The 15,051-nt window shown below is 53.9% G+C and overlaps 3 protein-coding genes across 6 annotated transcripts in view; 1 reads left to right on the top strand and 2 right to left on the bottom strand.

Moving 5' to 3' along the window:
* Positions 1-15,051, top strand: part of ABHD11 (abhydrolase domain containing 11) — a 997,569-nt gene that overhangs the window by 617,389 nt on the left and 365,129 nt on the right. The window lies entirely within an intron of this gene.
* LOC126950333 (eukaryotic translation initiation factor 4H) overlaps positions 1-15,051 on the bottom strand; it is a 170,520-nt gene that overhangs the window by 92,737 nt on the left and 62,732 nt on the right. Inside the window, exon 1 of one of the 3 annotated variants that reach the window (XM_050783655.1) lies at positions 9,011-9,014. The exons of 1 other annotated variant lie outside the window; for it this stretch is intronic. The gene's annotated coding sequence lies outside the window, so the exon portion shown is untranslated. Of the gene's footprint in view, positions 1-7,647; positions 7,652-9,010; positions 9,015-15,051 lie in introns of those variants that run through there. One more of the 3 variants, XM_050783654.1, reaches the window with a different exon arrangement.
* LIMK1 (LIM domain kinase 1) overlaps positions 1-15,051 on the bottom strand; it is a 36,782-nt gene that overhangs the window by 19,088 nt on the left and 2,643 nt on the right. Inside the window, exons 1-4 of one of the 2 annotated variants that reach the window (XM_050783709.1) lie at positions 8,446-8,661; positions 5,615-5,753; positions 5,189-5,298; positions 3,150-3,356 (exon numbers count right to left, since the gene is read on the bottom strand). In XM_050783709.1, coding sequence (XP_050639666.1) covers positions 3,150-3,356; positions 5,189-5,298; positions 5,615-5,753; positions 8,446-8,495 — 506 coding nt within the window. In that variant the 5' untranslated portion in view covers positions 8,496-8,661. Of the gene's footprint in view, positions 1-3,149; positions 3,357-5,188; positions 5,299-5,614; positions 5,754-8,445; positions 8,662-15,051 lie in introns of those variants that run through there. The other variant, XM_050783708.1, reaches the window with a different exon arrangement.

Below are 15,051 nucleotides of genomic sequence, written 5' to 3' on the forward strand. Positions count from 1 at the left end.
GAAGAGAATGCCTAGTCAGGCGTGGTGGCCTGTGCCTGCAGTCCCAGCTACTGGGGAGGCAGAGGTGGGAGGATCACTTGAGCCCGGGAGGTTGAGGCTGCAGTGAGCTGTGATCGCATCACTGCACTCCAGCCTGGTTGATAGTGATACCCTGTCTCCAAAAATAAAAAATAAAAAGGAAGGCCCTTCTTTTGAGAATCTCTAGCATATTTGTGGGGGAGTCAATCATCCCTGCAACTTACTCCCAAACGATCAATAAATAACAACATATACATATACGAACAAATATAAACAAGTCACTAAACATGTATATGTATCTGTATCCATATATGTATATATAGAGAGACACATATAACTCCCAAATATGGCAGTTACGAATTGGTGAACCTTGGTGAAGGGTGTGTATGTATTCAACGGACTTATTATTTTAGCAGATTTTCTAGAAATCTACAAAATGTGAAGATGAAAAGTTGAAAAAAACCAAAGAAAATATTTTCACTGATACAGGCTTTGCACGCATATAGCCTTAAAAATAAGCCAGGCATGGTGGCTCACGCCTGTAATCCCAGCACTTTGGGAGGCCAATGTGGGAGGACTGCTTGAGCCCAGGAGTTCGAGACCAGCCTGGGCGACACAGCAAGACTCAGTTTCTACAAAAATTTAAAAAATTAGCTGGGTGTGGTGGTGTGTGCCTATAGTCTCAGCTACTCAGAAGGCTGAGATGAGTGGATTGCTTGAGCACAGGAGTTTGAGGCTGCAGTGAACTACGATTTTCCCACTGCACTCCAGCCTGTATGACAGAGCAAGACCCTGTCTCAAAAAAAATTATGTGTGTGTGTGTATATGTGTGTGTGTGTGTGTATATATATATATAAAATAAAACATACATATATAAATTACTTATAATCTCACATCCTCTCCCTTGTTTTGCTAAAGCAGCAGGTGGCCTGGATAAATTAACCTTCCTCAAAATGCTGCTGTACACAAAATGAAAAGCAGTCAACTAAAACCAGTTTAAAACAAACAAGTAAATCTTTGGCAAGTTGGACTCTTTCCGGGAAGGGTGTGGCTCTCTGCAGAAATTACTGGGATGTTCCAGATGTTGGCTGGGCAGAATGCTTACCCAGTGAGACAGACAGGGAGGAGATGTCATTAACTCTCTTCTTTATTTTTATTTTAGAGACAGGGTCTCACTCTGTCCAGCCCAAGCTGAAATGCAGTGGCATCACCATAGCTCACTGAAGCCTCCACCTCCTGGGCTCAAGCAATCCTCTCACCTCAGCCCTCTGAAGTGGCTGAGATAACAGGCATTAGCTGCTGCACCCAGCTGACTGTCTTCATTTCTAAAATTCTGCCTGGATCTCAGGGACCAGCTGCAGCCTCTGATTCTGTGGGGACCTCCCTTGGCCCTCTGGAAAGAGCCGTTGGTCTGGGAGTTTCCTTGTCTCTTTCAGCAGCTGTCTGCTCACTCATGTATGTAAAGCAGCTGCTGGCTTGGCTGATGTCAAGGCAGGGATGGAGACACACAGTCAAGCCCAGTAGCATTTTCTGTCCCCAGGGCCACCTTCGCATCTCACCAATGCCTATGCAGTCCTGGGCACCTGACAGGTGTACAAGAAACATTCACTGCATCAAATGAAAGCTAGCACTTGGGTCGGGCATGGTGACTCACACCTGTAATCCCAGCACTTTGGGAGGCTGAGGAGGGAGGATCACTTGAGCTTAGGAGTTTGAAACCAGTCTGGCCAATATGGTGAAACCCTGTCTTTACTAAAAATACAAAAATTAGCCAGGCATGCTTCACCTGTAGTCCCAGCTACTTGGGAGGCTGAGATGCAAGAATTGCTTGAACCTGGGAGGTGGAGGTTGCAGTGAGATGATATCATACCACTGCACCCCAGCCTGGGCGACAGAGTGAGACTCTGTCTCAAAAAAAAAAAAAAAAAAAAGAAAGCGAGCAATGGTCCAAAAGTGGAAACACTGCATGTTACTTCTCAAGGTGTCAATAAAGGCTCCACAGAAATCTTAGAAGGCTCCAAGGTATCCACCTCCCTCATTGTTCAAACAGACCCCCAAAGCCCAGAGAGAAAGGAGCTGCTCAAAGTCACACAGTAATCTCATCTTTATCGGCCCTGCCCCAGTTTTTTGAGACAGGGTTTTGTTCCACTGCCCAGGCTGGAGTGCAGTGGCGCAATTATAGCTCACTGTAGCCCCGACTTCCTGGGCTCAAGAGATCCTCTCGCCTCAGCCTCCCAAGTAGCTGTGACTACAATGTTGCAAAGGCTGGTTTCGAACTCCTGGCCTCAAGTGATCCTCCCATCTCAGCTTCTCAGAGTGCTCCGATTATAGGTGTGAGCAACCATGCCCAGCCTCTATGTGTTCAGTGATTTCAACATGCCCGGTCAATTTTAAATTTTTTTTTTTTTTTTTGTAGAGACGGAGGTCTCGCTATGTTGCCCAAGCTGGTCTCAAACTTCTGGCCTCAAGTGATCCTCCCACTTTGGCCTCCCAAAGTGCTGGGATGACAGGCGTGAGTTACTGCACCCGGCCTCTTCACTCATTCCTGATTTGGTTCCTCCTCTTTCTTGTTGGATCAGACATGGACTAAAGAAAATGTCTTTTTATTTTTTGGGTGTGTTTTTTTTTATTATTTTTTGATACAGAGTTTCACTCTTGCTGCCCAGCCTGGAGTAAAATGGCAGTCTGGGCTCACTGCAACCTCCACCTCCCAGGTTCGAGTGATTCTCCTGCCTCAGCCTCTCAAGTAGCTGGGACTACAGGCACCCACCAACACGCCTGGCTATGTTTATATTTTTAGTAGAGACGGGGTTTCACCACGTTGCCTAGGCTAGTCTGGAACTCCTGACCTCAGGTGATCCACCCACCTCAACCTCCCAAAGTGCTGAGATTACAGGTGTGAGCCACCATACCCGGCTGAAATGTCTTTTTATTGTATCTGGCATTTGTAATGGTATTCAGAGGAATGAACGACTGGGCCAGAAATCTGGTAAACCAGGTTGTCAGAGCTGGGCCCCAACTGCACCCAAACACTCGCCCATTCATTGTCAGGGCCCCCCGTGCCAGACTCTGCCACCCACATCAATGGCCACAGCCACACTGATGGCAGCCTCGCTAGACCGGCCACTCACCCCTGGACGCGGACGGTGTGTGCATGCTCGGTGCCGCAGCCCGGCGGGCCATGCGGGGGGTCGATGGAGACTGAAAGTCCACGCTTGCCATGAGATGAGGCTGGGATGGACACTAGGGTGACGGTGTGGGGCAGGTGGGAGCCAGGGGAGTCGGGCAGGATTTGCTCGATGACGGGGGTCACCACAGTCTGGTAGTAGCAGTGCCCGCTGCAAGAGCCGCCAGGGGTGGGAAGGAAAGAGTGTCAAGAGCATCATCAGTTTCAGCATCCCTGCAGCCCCCAGCCCCAGGCTCTTCCCCTACCCGCTTCCTTTTTTTTTTTTTTTAGAGATGGAATCTCGTTCTGTTGATTACAACACTGCACCCCAGCCTGGGCGACAAAGCGAGACTCCGTCTCAAAAGAAAAGGAAAGCTAGCAATTGCCCAAAAGTGCAGTGGTGCGATCTTGGCTCACTGTAACCTCCGCCTCCTGGGTTCAAGCGATTCTCCTGCCTCAGCCTCCTGAGTAGCTGGGATTACAGGCACGCACCACCATGCCTGGCTAATTTTGTGTTTTTAGTAGAGACAGTTTCACCAGGTTGGCCAGGCTGGTCTCGAACTCCCGATCTCAGGTGATCTGCCCACCTCGGCCTCCCAAAGTGCTGGGATTACAGGCGTGAGTCACTGCACCTGGCCAGCTTTTTCTTTCACTTCTCCTATGGAACTGGGAGCAGGAACTGTGCGTGCCCAGCCAGCCCTCGTCCCTCTGAGTCATTCGGGTCTGTCTACTCGCTGTGATCCTGTAAGGCGGCCAGGACAAGGCCTGAGGATAAATCCAGTTCAGGAGGAAGTCATTAAAAGCCCATCTGGGATCAAGCCACGTTGTCCTCTAATCCAGCCTGATCAGTGTTGTATAAGAAAGAATCTGTCTGGGTTTTGTCCTGATTCCTGGGAGGGAGACTCTAAGTCCTTGGAATGGGGTATCTTTGTTATTCATGAGCCCCTCAGACTATTCCTGAATTGATACTAATGAGATGACTCAGCCCCGCAAAGAGACATCATGTGATTTGAAGAGAGTTGCAGCTTTCAACCAGCCTGACCTCCAAGAACGGGGGCTGGAGACTAAGTTTGATCGTACGGCCAATGACTCAATCAGTCATGACAATGTAATGAAATCCCAATAAAAACTCTGGCTGCTGAAGCTCAGGGAAGCTTCCTGGTTGGTGACCACATTGATGTGCTAGGGGAGGGAGGGGAGATGCTTCTTCATTTGGCCAGACCTGAGCTGTGTCCTTTATAATGAAACTGGAATCCTAAATGGAGGCTTTCCTGAGTTCTGTGAGTCTGTTAGCAAACGATCAAACTTGGCAGGGTCTTGGGAGTCCCTGAATTTGCAGCCAGTCGGTCAGAAGTGTGAGTGGGTTGGGGACCCCTTGTGGCTGGTGTCTAAAGAGGGAGCAGTTGTGCTGGGGATGGTGTCCTTAACTTGTGGCATCTGCCCCAACTCTGGTGATTCGCGCCAGCACCATGCTGCAGTCATGGCCAGTAAGAAAGCTGATGTCTGAGGCTTTTTTTTTTTTTGAGACAGAGTCTTGCTCTGTTGCCCAGGCTGGAGAGCAGTGGCGCAGTCTCGGCTCACTGCAACCTCCGCCTCCCAAGTTCAAGTGAGTCTCCTGCCTCAGCCTCTTGAGTAGCTGGGATTATAGGCCCATGCCACCACACCTGGTTAATTTTTGAATTTTTAATAAAGATGGGGTTCCATCATGTTGGCCAGGCTGGTCTTGAACTCCTGGCCTCAAGGGATCCACCTGCCTTGGATTCCTGAAGTGCTGGGATTACAGGCGTGAGCCACCATGCCTGGCCATCTGAGGCTTTTTCACACTGACTTCTGTGTGTTACTTTTCCCTTGTTTCCACGTCTGGACAAGAAAGGAGATATGAACATTTGCCCCGCAAAACCAACGTGGAAGGGGCAGGAGGCCCGGGTGTGGGACAGTCAGTGTCCTTGCAGACCTGTGACACAGGTGGGCCACTTAGGCTCGGGGAGGGGCCAAGGCACTCACCAGTATAGCTTGGAGTGCTCCACCAGTGTGTACGTGTCCCCGTCGCCGATAAAGGTCCCACACGTGAGGCAGATGAAACACTCGGGGTGGTACTTCAGCTCCCCAGCCACCTGGTGCGGGGGTGAGGAGGGAACAGCCCCGCTCAGCAGCCCCAACAGCCCCCACAGATCCTCCCCAGGCCTCTTCTCCGAAGGGCGTCACCAAAAAAACAACTGCGGGGACCTGGCTGGCCAGCTGCTGAGCTCCTGGACAGAGCTGGCTCCATAGATGGGGGTGCTGAGGGATACAGACAGACAGTCAGGCTCAGAAAGCGGGGGACACTCCAAAGACCAGCAAGGAGAGACAATGATGGGAGAGAGACCTGGAGCATGGGGTCTGCTTGGACACCCCCACCCCAGGTGAGTGTGCAAGGCAGGGGGCGCTCACCATAACCAGTCCCTTGGTGATTTGCTCCGAGCACCCATGGCAGGACTCGCCATAGCGGGCCCAGTAGTCCTTCTTGCAGAAGAGCTGCCCATCCTTCTCATAGTACTGGTGCGACAGGGAGGCACTGCAGTCACAACACCTGCGGGAGAGGGGCCGGGCTGAGACATCCACTCCCGCCCTCCTCTGTTGCACCCAGGACCCTGCCTTGGCTACAGGCACCTTTGTAAAAATTAGAAAAAGTTTTTTTGTTTGTTTTTTGAGACGGAGTCTTGCTCTGTCGCCAGGCTGGAGTGCAGTGGCACGATCTCGGCTCACTGCAACCTCTGCCTCCTGGGTTCAAGTGATCCTCCTGCCTCAGCCTCCTGAGTAGCTGGGACTACATGCAGGCACCATCACGCCCAGCTAATTTTTTGTCTTTTTAGTAGAGACAGGGTTTCACCACGTTGGCCAGGATGATCTTGATCTCTTGACCTCGTGATCCGCCTGCCTTGGCCTCCCAAAGCAGTGGCTCATGCCTGTAATCCCAGCACTTTGGGAGGCCGAGGTGGGCAGATCACTTGGGGTCAGGAGTCTGACCACTCCTAGGTAGTAGTTACTCCCTAGCTACTAGGGAGGCTGGGGAGGGAGGACCGCTTGAGCCCAGGTGTTGAAGGCTGCAGTGTGCTATGATTGCACCACTGCACTCCAGCCTGGGTGACACAGCAAGACCCTCTCTCTAAAAAATAAAGAAAATGTGGGTGCCCCAGTGAACCCGCAGGCACACATGTGCCCCACTGGGTCCTGGTGTGGGTGCGCATGTCTGGGTCAGGGTACAGACCCACACAGAGAAGAGGCTAGGGGGTCCGTCCAGCTCTGCCGCTGTTTGGGTGCTATGGGTTGGTCACACAGAGACAGAAGAACCCAGGCTCTATAGGGCCACAATCTAGGAGAGAAGCAGGTAGGAAAGACTGGGACCTGGATGAGATGAGGGAACTTGAAGGGCTGTTTCCTACCCAGGAAACCCTCCACCCCCTGGGGCCTGCATGAGTATCAGTCACGGGCTGTCTGCCATTGCTAATTCCCTATAACTAGGGAACTGGGGTTGAGGAGGGGAGTTCATCAGTAAGCTGACGGGACACTGTCCCTTTAAGAGGATCCAGCCAGTTCCCCTTTGTCTGGGAGCCTGGGGGAGGGGCTGGGAGTAAAGGGGGAGCAGAAAATGCCAGGGTTTGGAAGCATGTGGGTGGGGGCGCATCCAGGAAAGGGGGCCTGGTGCATTCCTCCATGGGGGTGGGGAATGCGGAGGCTGGGCCACTGGAGGTGGTGGCGGGGGCAGGGGCAGTGGGAGACATGATGTCAGGGTCACTGCCCCCGCTCGGTGCACACCTGGGGGTGGGCAGTTCACCAGATCACCGAGGGGATGGGGTGGAGGAGGGAAGGCAGTGAGGGGGGTGGTCCCCAGGGCACCTCCCATTCTGGGGCTCTAACCTAATATGAAAGAAGTGCTGCAGCCACGAGGCCAGGCCCTTTGGGTCCTGCCCTCGTGGAAGCCCCCACACCCGGTGCAGACCAATGACTCGCTTCCTGTCCTTACACAGATCACACATGACCTCGGTCACAGGGGTGCCACATCACAGGAATGCCCCTCACTCCCACCTGCAGGAAGCAGGGCCCCTGCATGCCTCTGCAGTGGGCGGTGGGTGGGTGGGGGATTAGGAACTGCCGTAACCAAGTGTCCCCATCCTGGGGAGGGAAAGCTCTTCCGCAGCCTGGAAACTGCTACTGGTCCATTCACTCACTCACGCAGAAACTCACAAACCTTCATCACTGCTGCTCACTTTCAGCAGCTGTGAAAGACCCGGCGGTGATGACTCACCCGAGGGTTTGAGTACACTTGGCTTCTCTCCGGTCACCACTTCCTTGAAGCCTGTTCTACCAGACACTAGGTCTGCCCACCAGTGTCTGCCACTGACCTGCCAGTTCCCCATGGCCCCAGGCCAGGCATCCACAACACTTGTCCCAGGAAAGAGTATAAGCGATTCCTGCGGGCGAGGCCCCCGCTGTGCACCCAGCATCCTCAGAACTGCCTTGAGACCCTGTCTCTGCCTCCACTGCAGACAGGGTGCCCAGGCCTGGCCCGGGTTGACTTGGTGGCTCAGTGGCTGGGGCTCGGGGCCTCAGTGAACCTTTGCGGACGGAGAGCATGCAGGAGTTCCTGTCCCTGCCCCGGCCCTCACCCCTCAGGCCTGCATTCTGGCAGGAGCTACAGGCGGATGGGCCTAACTCTCTTGGGTGCCCCACACGGAGGGCCTGACTGTCCCTAAGAAGGATGTCAAGGGAGGCACACCAGGTACTGAGGCTGTGCAGAGCTGCCCTGGGGCCAGCCAGAGAGGAACTCCCTGGGGGGAGAGCCGTGCCCTGGCCCCACTCCAGGGTACCCCTCCCTGAGAGCAGGGTAGGACAAAGCCAGGCTGGGGCAGGAGAAGGGGGAGGCACCCGGAGGGCATGAAAGGGGTGCTCTGCGGCCCAGGTGGCTGGCTGGGCTGGGAGACAGTGGTGGCTTCCCTAATGACAGGAGTAGAATCATCGCTCTACCCAGGACCACATCCCTGGCCACGAGGTGTGAAGAAACAGCAGGTGGAGGACCGGCCTCATGGGGAGACTGTCCTGGAAGGGCCCGCAGCCTTGGCAGTGGCCTGCTCCCCCGACAGCAGCCACCGTGCTACGGTGACCAAGGAGTTTCAGTTCTGCCCCAGAGCTTGGACCTAGGTGGGTTGGCTTCCAGCCCCAGGCCTTACACCAGGGGCCCTGCCTGGGGCCAGGGACAGGTAGGGAGGGGGATTCCCACTTACTTAGCCCTCTGGAGGAAGCGGCGTCTTCTTGGGGCTGAAGCCAACAGCATCCTCTGTGGCTACGCTGGGGGCTCTGGAGGTCTAAGGGAGGACAGGGGTGGCCAGACCAGCCGCTTCCCCATCCTCCCTCAGGGGCTCAGGATTGGAGGCTGCAGAGGGTGGAGCCAGTGTGGCTGCAGCACACAGGAGGAGGATGCAGCCGCGTGGGTGCCAGGGGACTTGGTCTGAGCCTGCAACAGGAAGTGGCTGAAGCACCATGTGCCTGGGCTTTGGTGTCGGTGAGGAGCGAGCAGTCTAGGCTTGGACCCCAGGCAGGGAGCCTGTGGCCGGTCCCTGAACACACACTATAGGCTCCTCAGCCTCGGCCCTGACAACGGCACTGAAGGCCTCAGGTTTCTCTGGGGACAGGGACAAGCTTAAAAGCAGCTGCCTCTTCCACTGCTGTCCCCAAGGGAACAGAGGTCGACTTCCTATGGACAGTTTGTCCTCGCCAAAAAGGTTCCCTGAAGAAAGGGAGGTTGCGTTCCGCCCCAGCTCCAACCCCACAGGCCAGCAGCATGCTCAGCCCCCCTTGCCCAGGGCCAGCCCACCCAGCTGCCAAGGAGATGCTACCAGGGCTGTGGCAGCCCTGGGGGTTGTGCACTGGAGGCTTCCCAGAGGGGACCACAGAGGCAGTATCTGAGCCAAAGGGAAGCCTGGACCAGTCTGAGCCTGGTCATCACCTGCCGGGAGGCGGGGCCTGCAAGGGGGCGGGGCCTGCAAGGGGTTGGGAGGTCAGAACAGAAAAAGGGGCAGGCCCTGTAGTGACAACCCTGCAGCAATTGTCCCACTCTACAAAGAGGGACAGCATCTGGTCCCGGCCGAGCCTCCAGCAACCCACAGGCCCCCATCACAGCACTCATGACCCTGTCTGTCCTATCAGCCTGGGACTTTCTCAAGAGCAGGGGCCAGGAGACAGGAGCAGCTCTCAGATGCTCAGGTTATGACATTCAAAGATGCACAGCTGGCTGTGCGCAGTGGCTCACGCCTGTAACCCCAGCACTTTGGGAGGCCGAGGTGGGCAGATCACTTGAGGTCAGGAGTTCGAGGCCAGCCTAGCTAACATGGTGAAACCCTGTCTCTACTAAAAAAACAAAAACTAGCCGGGTGTGGTGGCAGGCACCTGTAGTCCCAGCTACTGGGAGGCTGAGGCAGAAGAATTGCTTGAACCCGGGAGGTGGAGGTTGCAGTGAGCTGAGATCACGCCACTGTACTCCAGCCTGGGCAACAAGAGCGAGACTCTCTCTCAAGAAAAAAAAAAAATGCTGCACAGCTAACGGCACCTTCCATGCAGCCAAGGCTCTATGCACTCCCAGCCACTGACTGCACTCCCACACACTGGCCTCCTCGTGGTCCTCAGTTGTGCCAAGCACATTCCTACCCCAGGGTCTTTGCACACGTGCGCCCCCCACCCCTGACATCCTCTAAACACTGCTCCCCTTAAACATCATCTCCTGAGAGTGCTGTCCCCCAGCAACTGACACTACATTTGTTCACCGAGTGGCCTACTAGGAGGCAGGGACCCTGAAGGTCTGGGAGGTGTGGGTCTAAGCTGTGGTTACACTATAGGCTCTGAAGCCAGGCTGCCTCAGTTCGAGTCCTGATGCTACTCCTCACTCGCTGTCAGACTTTTGGCAAGTGACTGAACTCTGCACCTCATTTGTAAAATCACTTTTTCAAAATTTGAGGCAGTGTCTCGCTCTGTTGCCCAGGCCAGAGTGCAGTGGCGTGATCACAGCTCACTGCAGCTTCGACATCCTGGGTTCAAGTGATCCTCCCATCTCAGCCTCCTGAGTAGCGGGGACTACAGGCACGCACCACCACGCTAGACTAATTTTTTGTAGAGATGGAGTCTCACTACGTTGCCTAGGCTGATCTCAAACTCCTGGCCTCAAGCAATTCTCCCACCTCAGCCTCCCAAAGTGCTGGGATTACAGGCGTGAGTTACCAGGCTTGGTCTTAAAATTGCTTTAATAAATAGCACCCCCTTCCTGGGTTGTCATGAGAGGGCCCTAACGCAGAGTGGGCGCGCCATAATTATTTGCAAGTGACTGACTCAGGGACCCTAGGAAGTTCCACTGGGAAGGGCATGCAGAGGCGCCAGGAAGGCGGCCATCTGGCCACCTCCCCAGTGGGGCTGGACGCTGCAGACAGACCCCTCATGGCCTTATCACACTGCTCCTGCCCGAACACCTTCAGAGGGGTGAGGGGCCCTGGAACAAAGGTCTCAGTGCATGCAGTGAGGTCCGGGCTGGGCCTCAAAGCCCAGGGCCTGAGGAAAACTAAGCAGAGTCTAGCACCTTGGGCATCCCACCGAGAGCCAGCCTCGCTGTGGTCAGCCATGCACCCAGGTGAGCGGTGACCCCCTCTGAGCTGCTTTGCTCACTGTCATGCGGTGAGGACACTGTTAGCTCCGCCAGCTTTGGAGGCTGTTGCGAGTATCACACCCATAAGCCACAAGGTGGAAGCCCTGGCTCTTTGGCTCTTACTTCTGATGGATCTTCTCCCATAGCGAGACTTTTTTTTTTTTTTTTTGAGATGGAGTCTTGCTCTGTCACCCAGGCTAGACTGCAGTAGTGTGATCTTGACTCACTGCAACCACAGCCTCCCGGGTTCAAGCGATTCTTCTGCCTCAGCCTCCTGAGTAGCTGGGATTACAGGCGCCCACCACCATGCCTGGCTAATTTTTGTATTTTTAGTAGAGATGGGGTTTCACCATGTTGGCCAGGCTGGTCTCAAACTCCTGACTTCAGGTATCTGCCCACCTTGGCCTTCCAAAGTGCTGGGATTACAGGCATGAGCCACCGCACCCGGCCTCTTTCTTGTGTTTCACTACACCAGGGACAGCCCAAACACGCCTCTTCCTTACTGCCCCAACCTGGGGCGTCACCCCTCTCTTGGTGAGTGGTTCGGGGTAGGCCACTCTAAAGCCAGGTATATCCATCCTGTATCACAGCTTCCCTCCTGTGCTTTCTGTGCTCTCTACTCCTGACCCTCTCTCCATCACCCAAGACTCCATCTCCCCACTCACCGCAGACACAGGGGTCCCCAAGTTCTTCCCTTCATTCATCTTGGCCCCATCACAAATCCCGTCACCATCTCACGACCAGCTCCGAGGGGGCCATTTTTTCTGGCTTTCCAACCTCCAACTGGACTCAGGCTCCCATGGCTAGCTCTGGGCAGGGCACAGCCTCCCTGGATAGCCCATGTCCCCTCCAGCTCAACACAGATGAGCATGTCTCCTCCCCAACCCGACCCCCAACTCCACCACAGTCAACAAACCACCACCTTCCCAGCACCCAGGTTGGAAAACCAGACGGCTTCAGGTTCCACCCTGCCATTCGCCAGTGCTCATGCCCTCCCTGAAGCCCTGGCCTTTTCTTTCCTTTCCTCCCTCCCTTCCTTCCTCCCCTTCTTTCTTTCTTTCCTTCCTTCCCTTCTTTCCTTCCTTCCTTCCCTTCTTTCTTTCCTTCCTTCCTTCCCTTCCTTCTTTCCTTCTTCCTTTGGTTTTTTGAAACAGGATCTCACTCTGTCACCCAGGCTGGAGTGCAGTGGTGTGATCATAGTTCACTGCAACCTCCACCTCCCAGGCTCAAGCAACCTTCCCATGTCAGCCCTGCTGAGTAGCTGGGACTATAGGCACCACCACCACGCTCAGCTAATTATTTTGTAGACAGGAGGTTTCGCTATGTTGCCCAGGCTGGTCTCAAACTCCTGAGCTCAAGTGATCCACCCGCCTCCGCCTCCCAAAGGGCTGGGATTACAGGCATGCGCCGTCAGCCCCTGCCTTTCCTACTCTGCGGCGATGTGGAGTGAGGTTTGAGTCCCAGCTCTAGATGTTATAACCTTCAGCGAGGCACTTGACTTCACGGAATCTCTGTTTCTCCCATGCAAACTGGGCACATACGGTAGAGTTATGAAGATTTAACAAATTACCATGAAGAATGCTCAATGCATGGTAGCCAATATGACAAATACTCACCAAAAACTGTCCCTTCTGCCTGAAATTCTCTCCATCCTCAGTCACTGTCCCAGGTCAGGTCTGATGAGCTCGGGCCCTTGAGTTACTGGGACAGTCCCTTCCCTGCCTAGATACTACCACCAGCCCACTGGGATGGCATTCTTCAACAGCATGTCACCCCAGTCCCTCCCTGGCTGTCTGCCAGCTCCCTTCTTTTTTTTTTTTTTTTTTTTTGAGATAGAGTCTCGCTCTGTCGCCGAGGCTGGAGTGCAGTGACGTGATCTCAGTTCACTGCAGCCTCCACCTCCCAGGTTCAAGTGATTCTCCTTCCTTAGCCTCCCGAGTAGCTGAGATTGCAGTCATGTGCCACCACGCCCAGCTAATTTTTGTATTTTTAGTAGAGATGGGGTTTCACCATGTTGGCCAGGCTGGTCTCGAACTCCTGGCCTCAAGTGATCTGCTGGCCTTGGCCTCCCAAAATGCTGGGATTACGGGGGTGAGCCACCATGCCCGTCCTGACTTCTGAAGCTCCTTATCTTGGCATTCAAGGCCCTTCACAAATCGGTCTCAAGTTTGTTTCTTGTTGAATCCCTTGACTTATTCTGTTCCTTCCAAGTGAACTGTTCCTGTTCCCTCAGCAGTCCACACCATCCCACCTCTGTGCTGATGGTTTTCTCTGCCTGTTGAGAGCCCTCTTGCCCCCCAAAGGCCTCCTTCTGAGCACCTGATGCAGAACCCCAGGGTATGCTGTCTGTCTCCTTTCAGCCACACCACTAAGTGTGTTCATTTCACTCACGGGCTGTGTGACTTTCATCAAGAGAATTAACCTCTCTGTGTCCCAATTTTCTCTCTGGCAAAACAAAGACAGCACTAACATCTAACTATGCAAAGTGCTTAGAACAGGGATTGTCCCTTACTGAATGTTAGAAAATGTTAGACATTACTCCTAAAAAAGGAAAAACAGGCTGGGCACGGGGGCTCATGCTTGTAATCTCAGCACTTTGGGAGGCTGAATCGGGAGGATCGCTTGAATCTAGGAGTTGGAGTTGGAGGCTGCAGTGGGCTATGATCTCGCCACTGCACTCCAGCCTGGGTACACGCAAGACCCTGTCTCTAAAAAAAAAAAAGAAGAGAAAAAACAAAGAAACAAACCGAGGCCGGGTGCAGTGGCTCATGCCTGTAATCCCAGAATTTTGGGAGGCTGAGGTGGGCAGATCACTTGAGGTCAGGAGTTCGAGACCAGCCTGGCCAACATGGCGAAACTCCGTCTGTACTGAAAATACAAAAATTAGCCAGGCATAGTGGTACATGCCTGTAATCAGAGCTACTTGGGAGGCTGAGGCAGGAGAATCACTTGAACCTGGGAAGCGGAGGTCGCAATGAGCCGAGATCGCGCCATTGCTCTCCAGCCTGGGTGACACAGCAAGACTGTTTTAAAACAACCAAAAACCAAAAAATAAACCAAGGCAGAAGCCTAAAATAAAGTCCTGGTGCTGGATGTCTTGACCCCTGGTGGGCATCCCAGCTTCACCCTCTACCCTTTTACGGAGTTTTCTCCCCTGAACCTTGCTGTTTGGTGACTGTGCCTGTAATTCTTTCCCACTCCATTTGTTTTTCTTTTTTTAAAATTGAGACGGAGTCTCACTCTGTTGCCTAGGCTAGAGTGCAGTGGCGTGATCATAGCTCACTGCAGCCTCCATCTCCTGGGCTCAAGTAATCCTGCCATCTCAGCCTCTCAAGTAGCTGGGACTACAGGCGTGCACTACCATGCCCGGCTAATTTTTTGTATTTTTGGTGGAGACAGGGTGTTGCCATATTGCCCAGGCTGGTCTCAAACTCCTGAACTCAAGTGATCTGCCCACCTCAGCCTCCCAAAGTGATGGGATTACAGGTGTGACCCACCACGCCTCTTCTCCACTTTACTTTTTTACCCAGGAAATCTCACATCCTTTGAGATCCCTGCTCTGGCCCTACAGCCAACTCCAAGGCAGGTAGACCCCTGCCCCTGGCTTCTCAGGATGGTCCTACTGGTGACCTTCAGGTCCTCATGTACTCTTTGTCCTCCGCCACAACCCTGACCCTACTTTCTTCTTACATGTGGGTGTGTGTCTGGAGGCTGGAGCTGGTGTGACCGGGTTATGCATCTTTGCAAGCAGCCTGGAAAACACTGAAGGTGGCTCGGTTTCCCTCAAGGCCTGGTTTGTCTTCCCTCCCTGCAAGAGCATGAGCAACCAGAAGGCAGGGGGCACACTCCTTCCAACTCTTCCCCCTGTCTGGGTGCCAGCAGGGGGCTGAATTGCAGGCGTTGGCTCAACTGGAGGCCTCTCCCATCCTCTCGAAGATTTAGATCTCAGAGATCTAAGATGACATCAGATGCCAGGGCGGTAGCTCACACCTGTAATTCTAGCACTTAGGGAGGCCGAGGCAGGAGGATTGCTTGAGGGCAGGAGTTCAAGACCAGCCTGGGTCTCAATAGTGAGACACTGTCTTTATAAAAAATTTTAAAAATTTGCTGAGCATCGTGGTGTGTACCTATAATCCCAGCTACTCGGGAGGCTGAAGTGGGAGGATCACTTGAGCCCGGGAGATGGAGGCTGCATTGAGCC

The sequence above is a fragment of the Macaca thibetana genome, chromosome 3 (genome assembly GCF_024542745.1).
Source record: "Macaca thibetana thibetana isolate TM-01 chromosome 3, ASM2454274v1, whole genome shotgun sequence".
NCBI classification, from domain to species: domain Eukaryota; kingdom Metazoa; phylum Chordata; class Mammalia; order Primates; family Cercopithecidae; genus Macaca; species Macaca thibetana.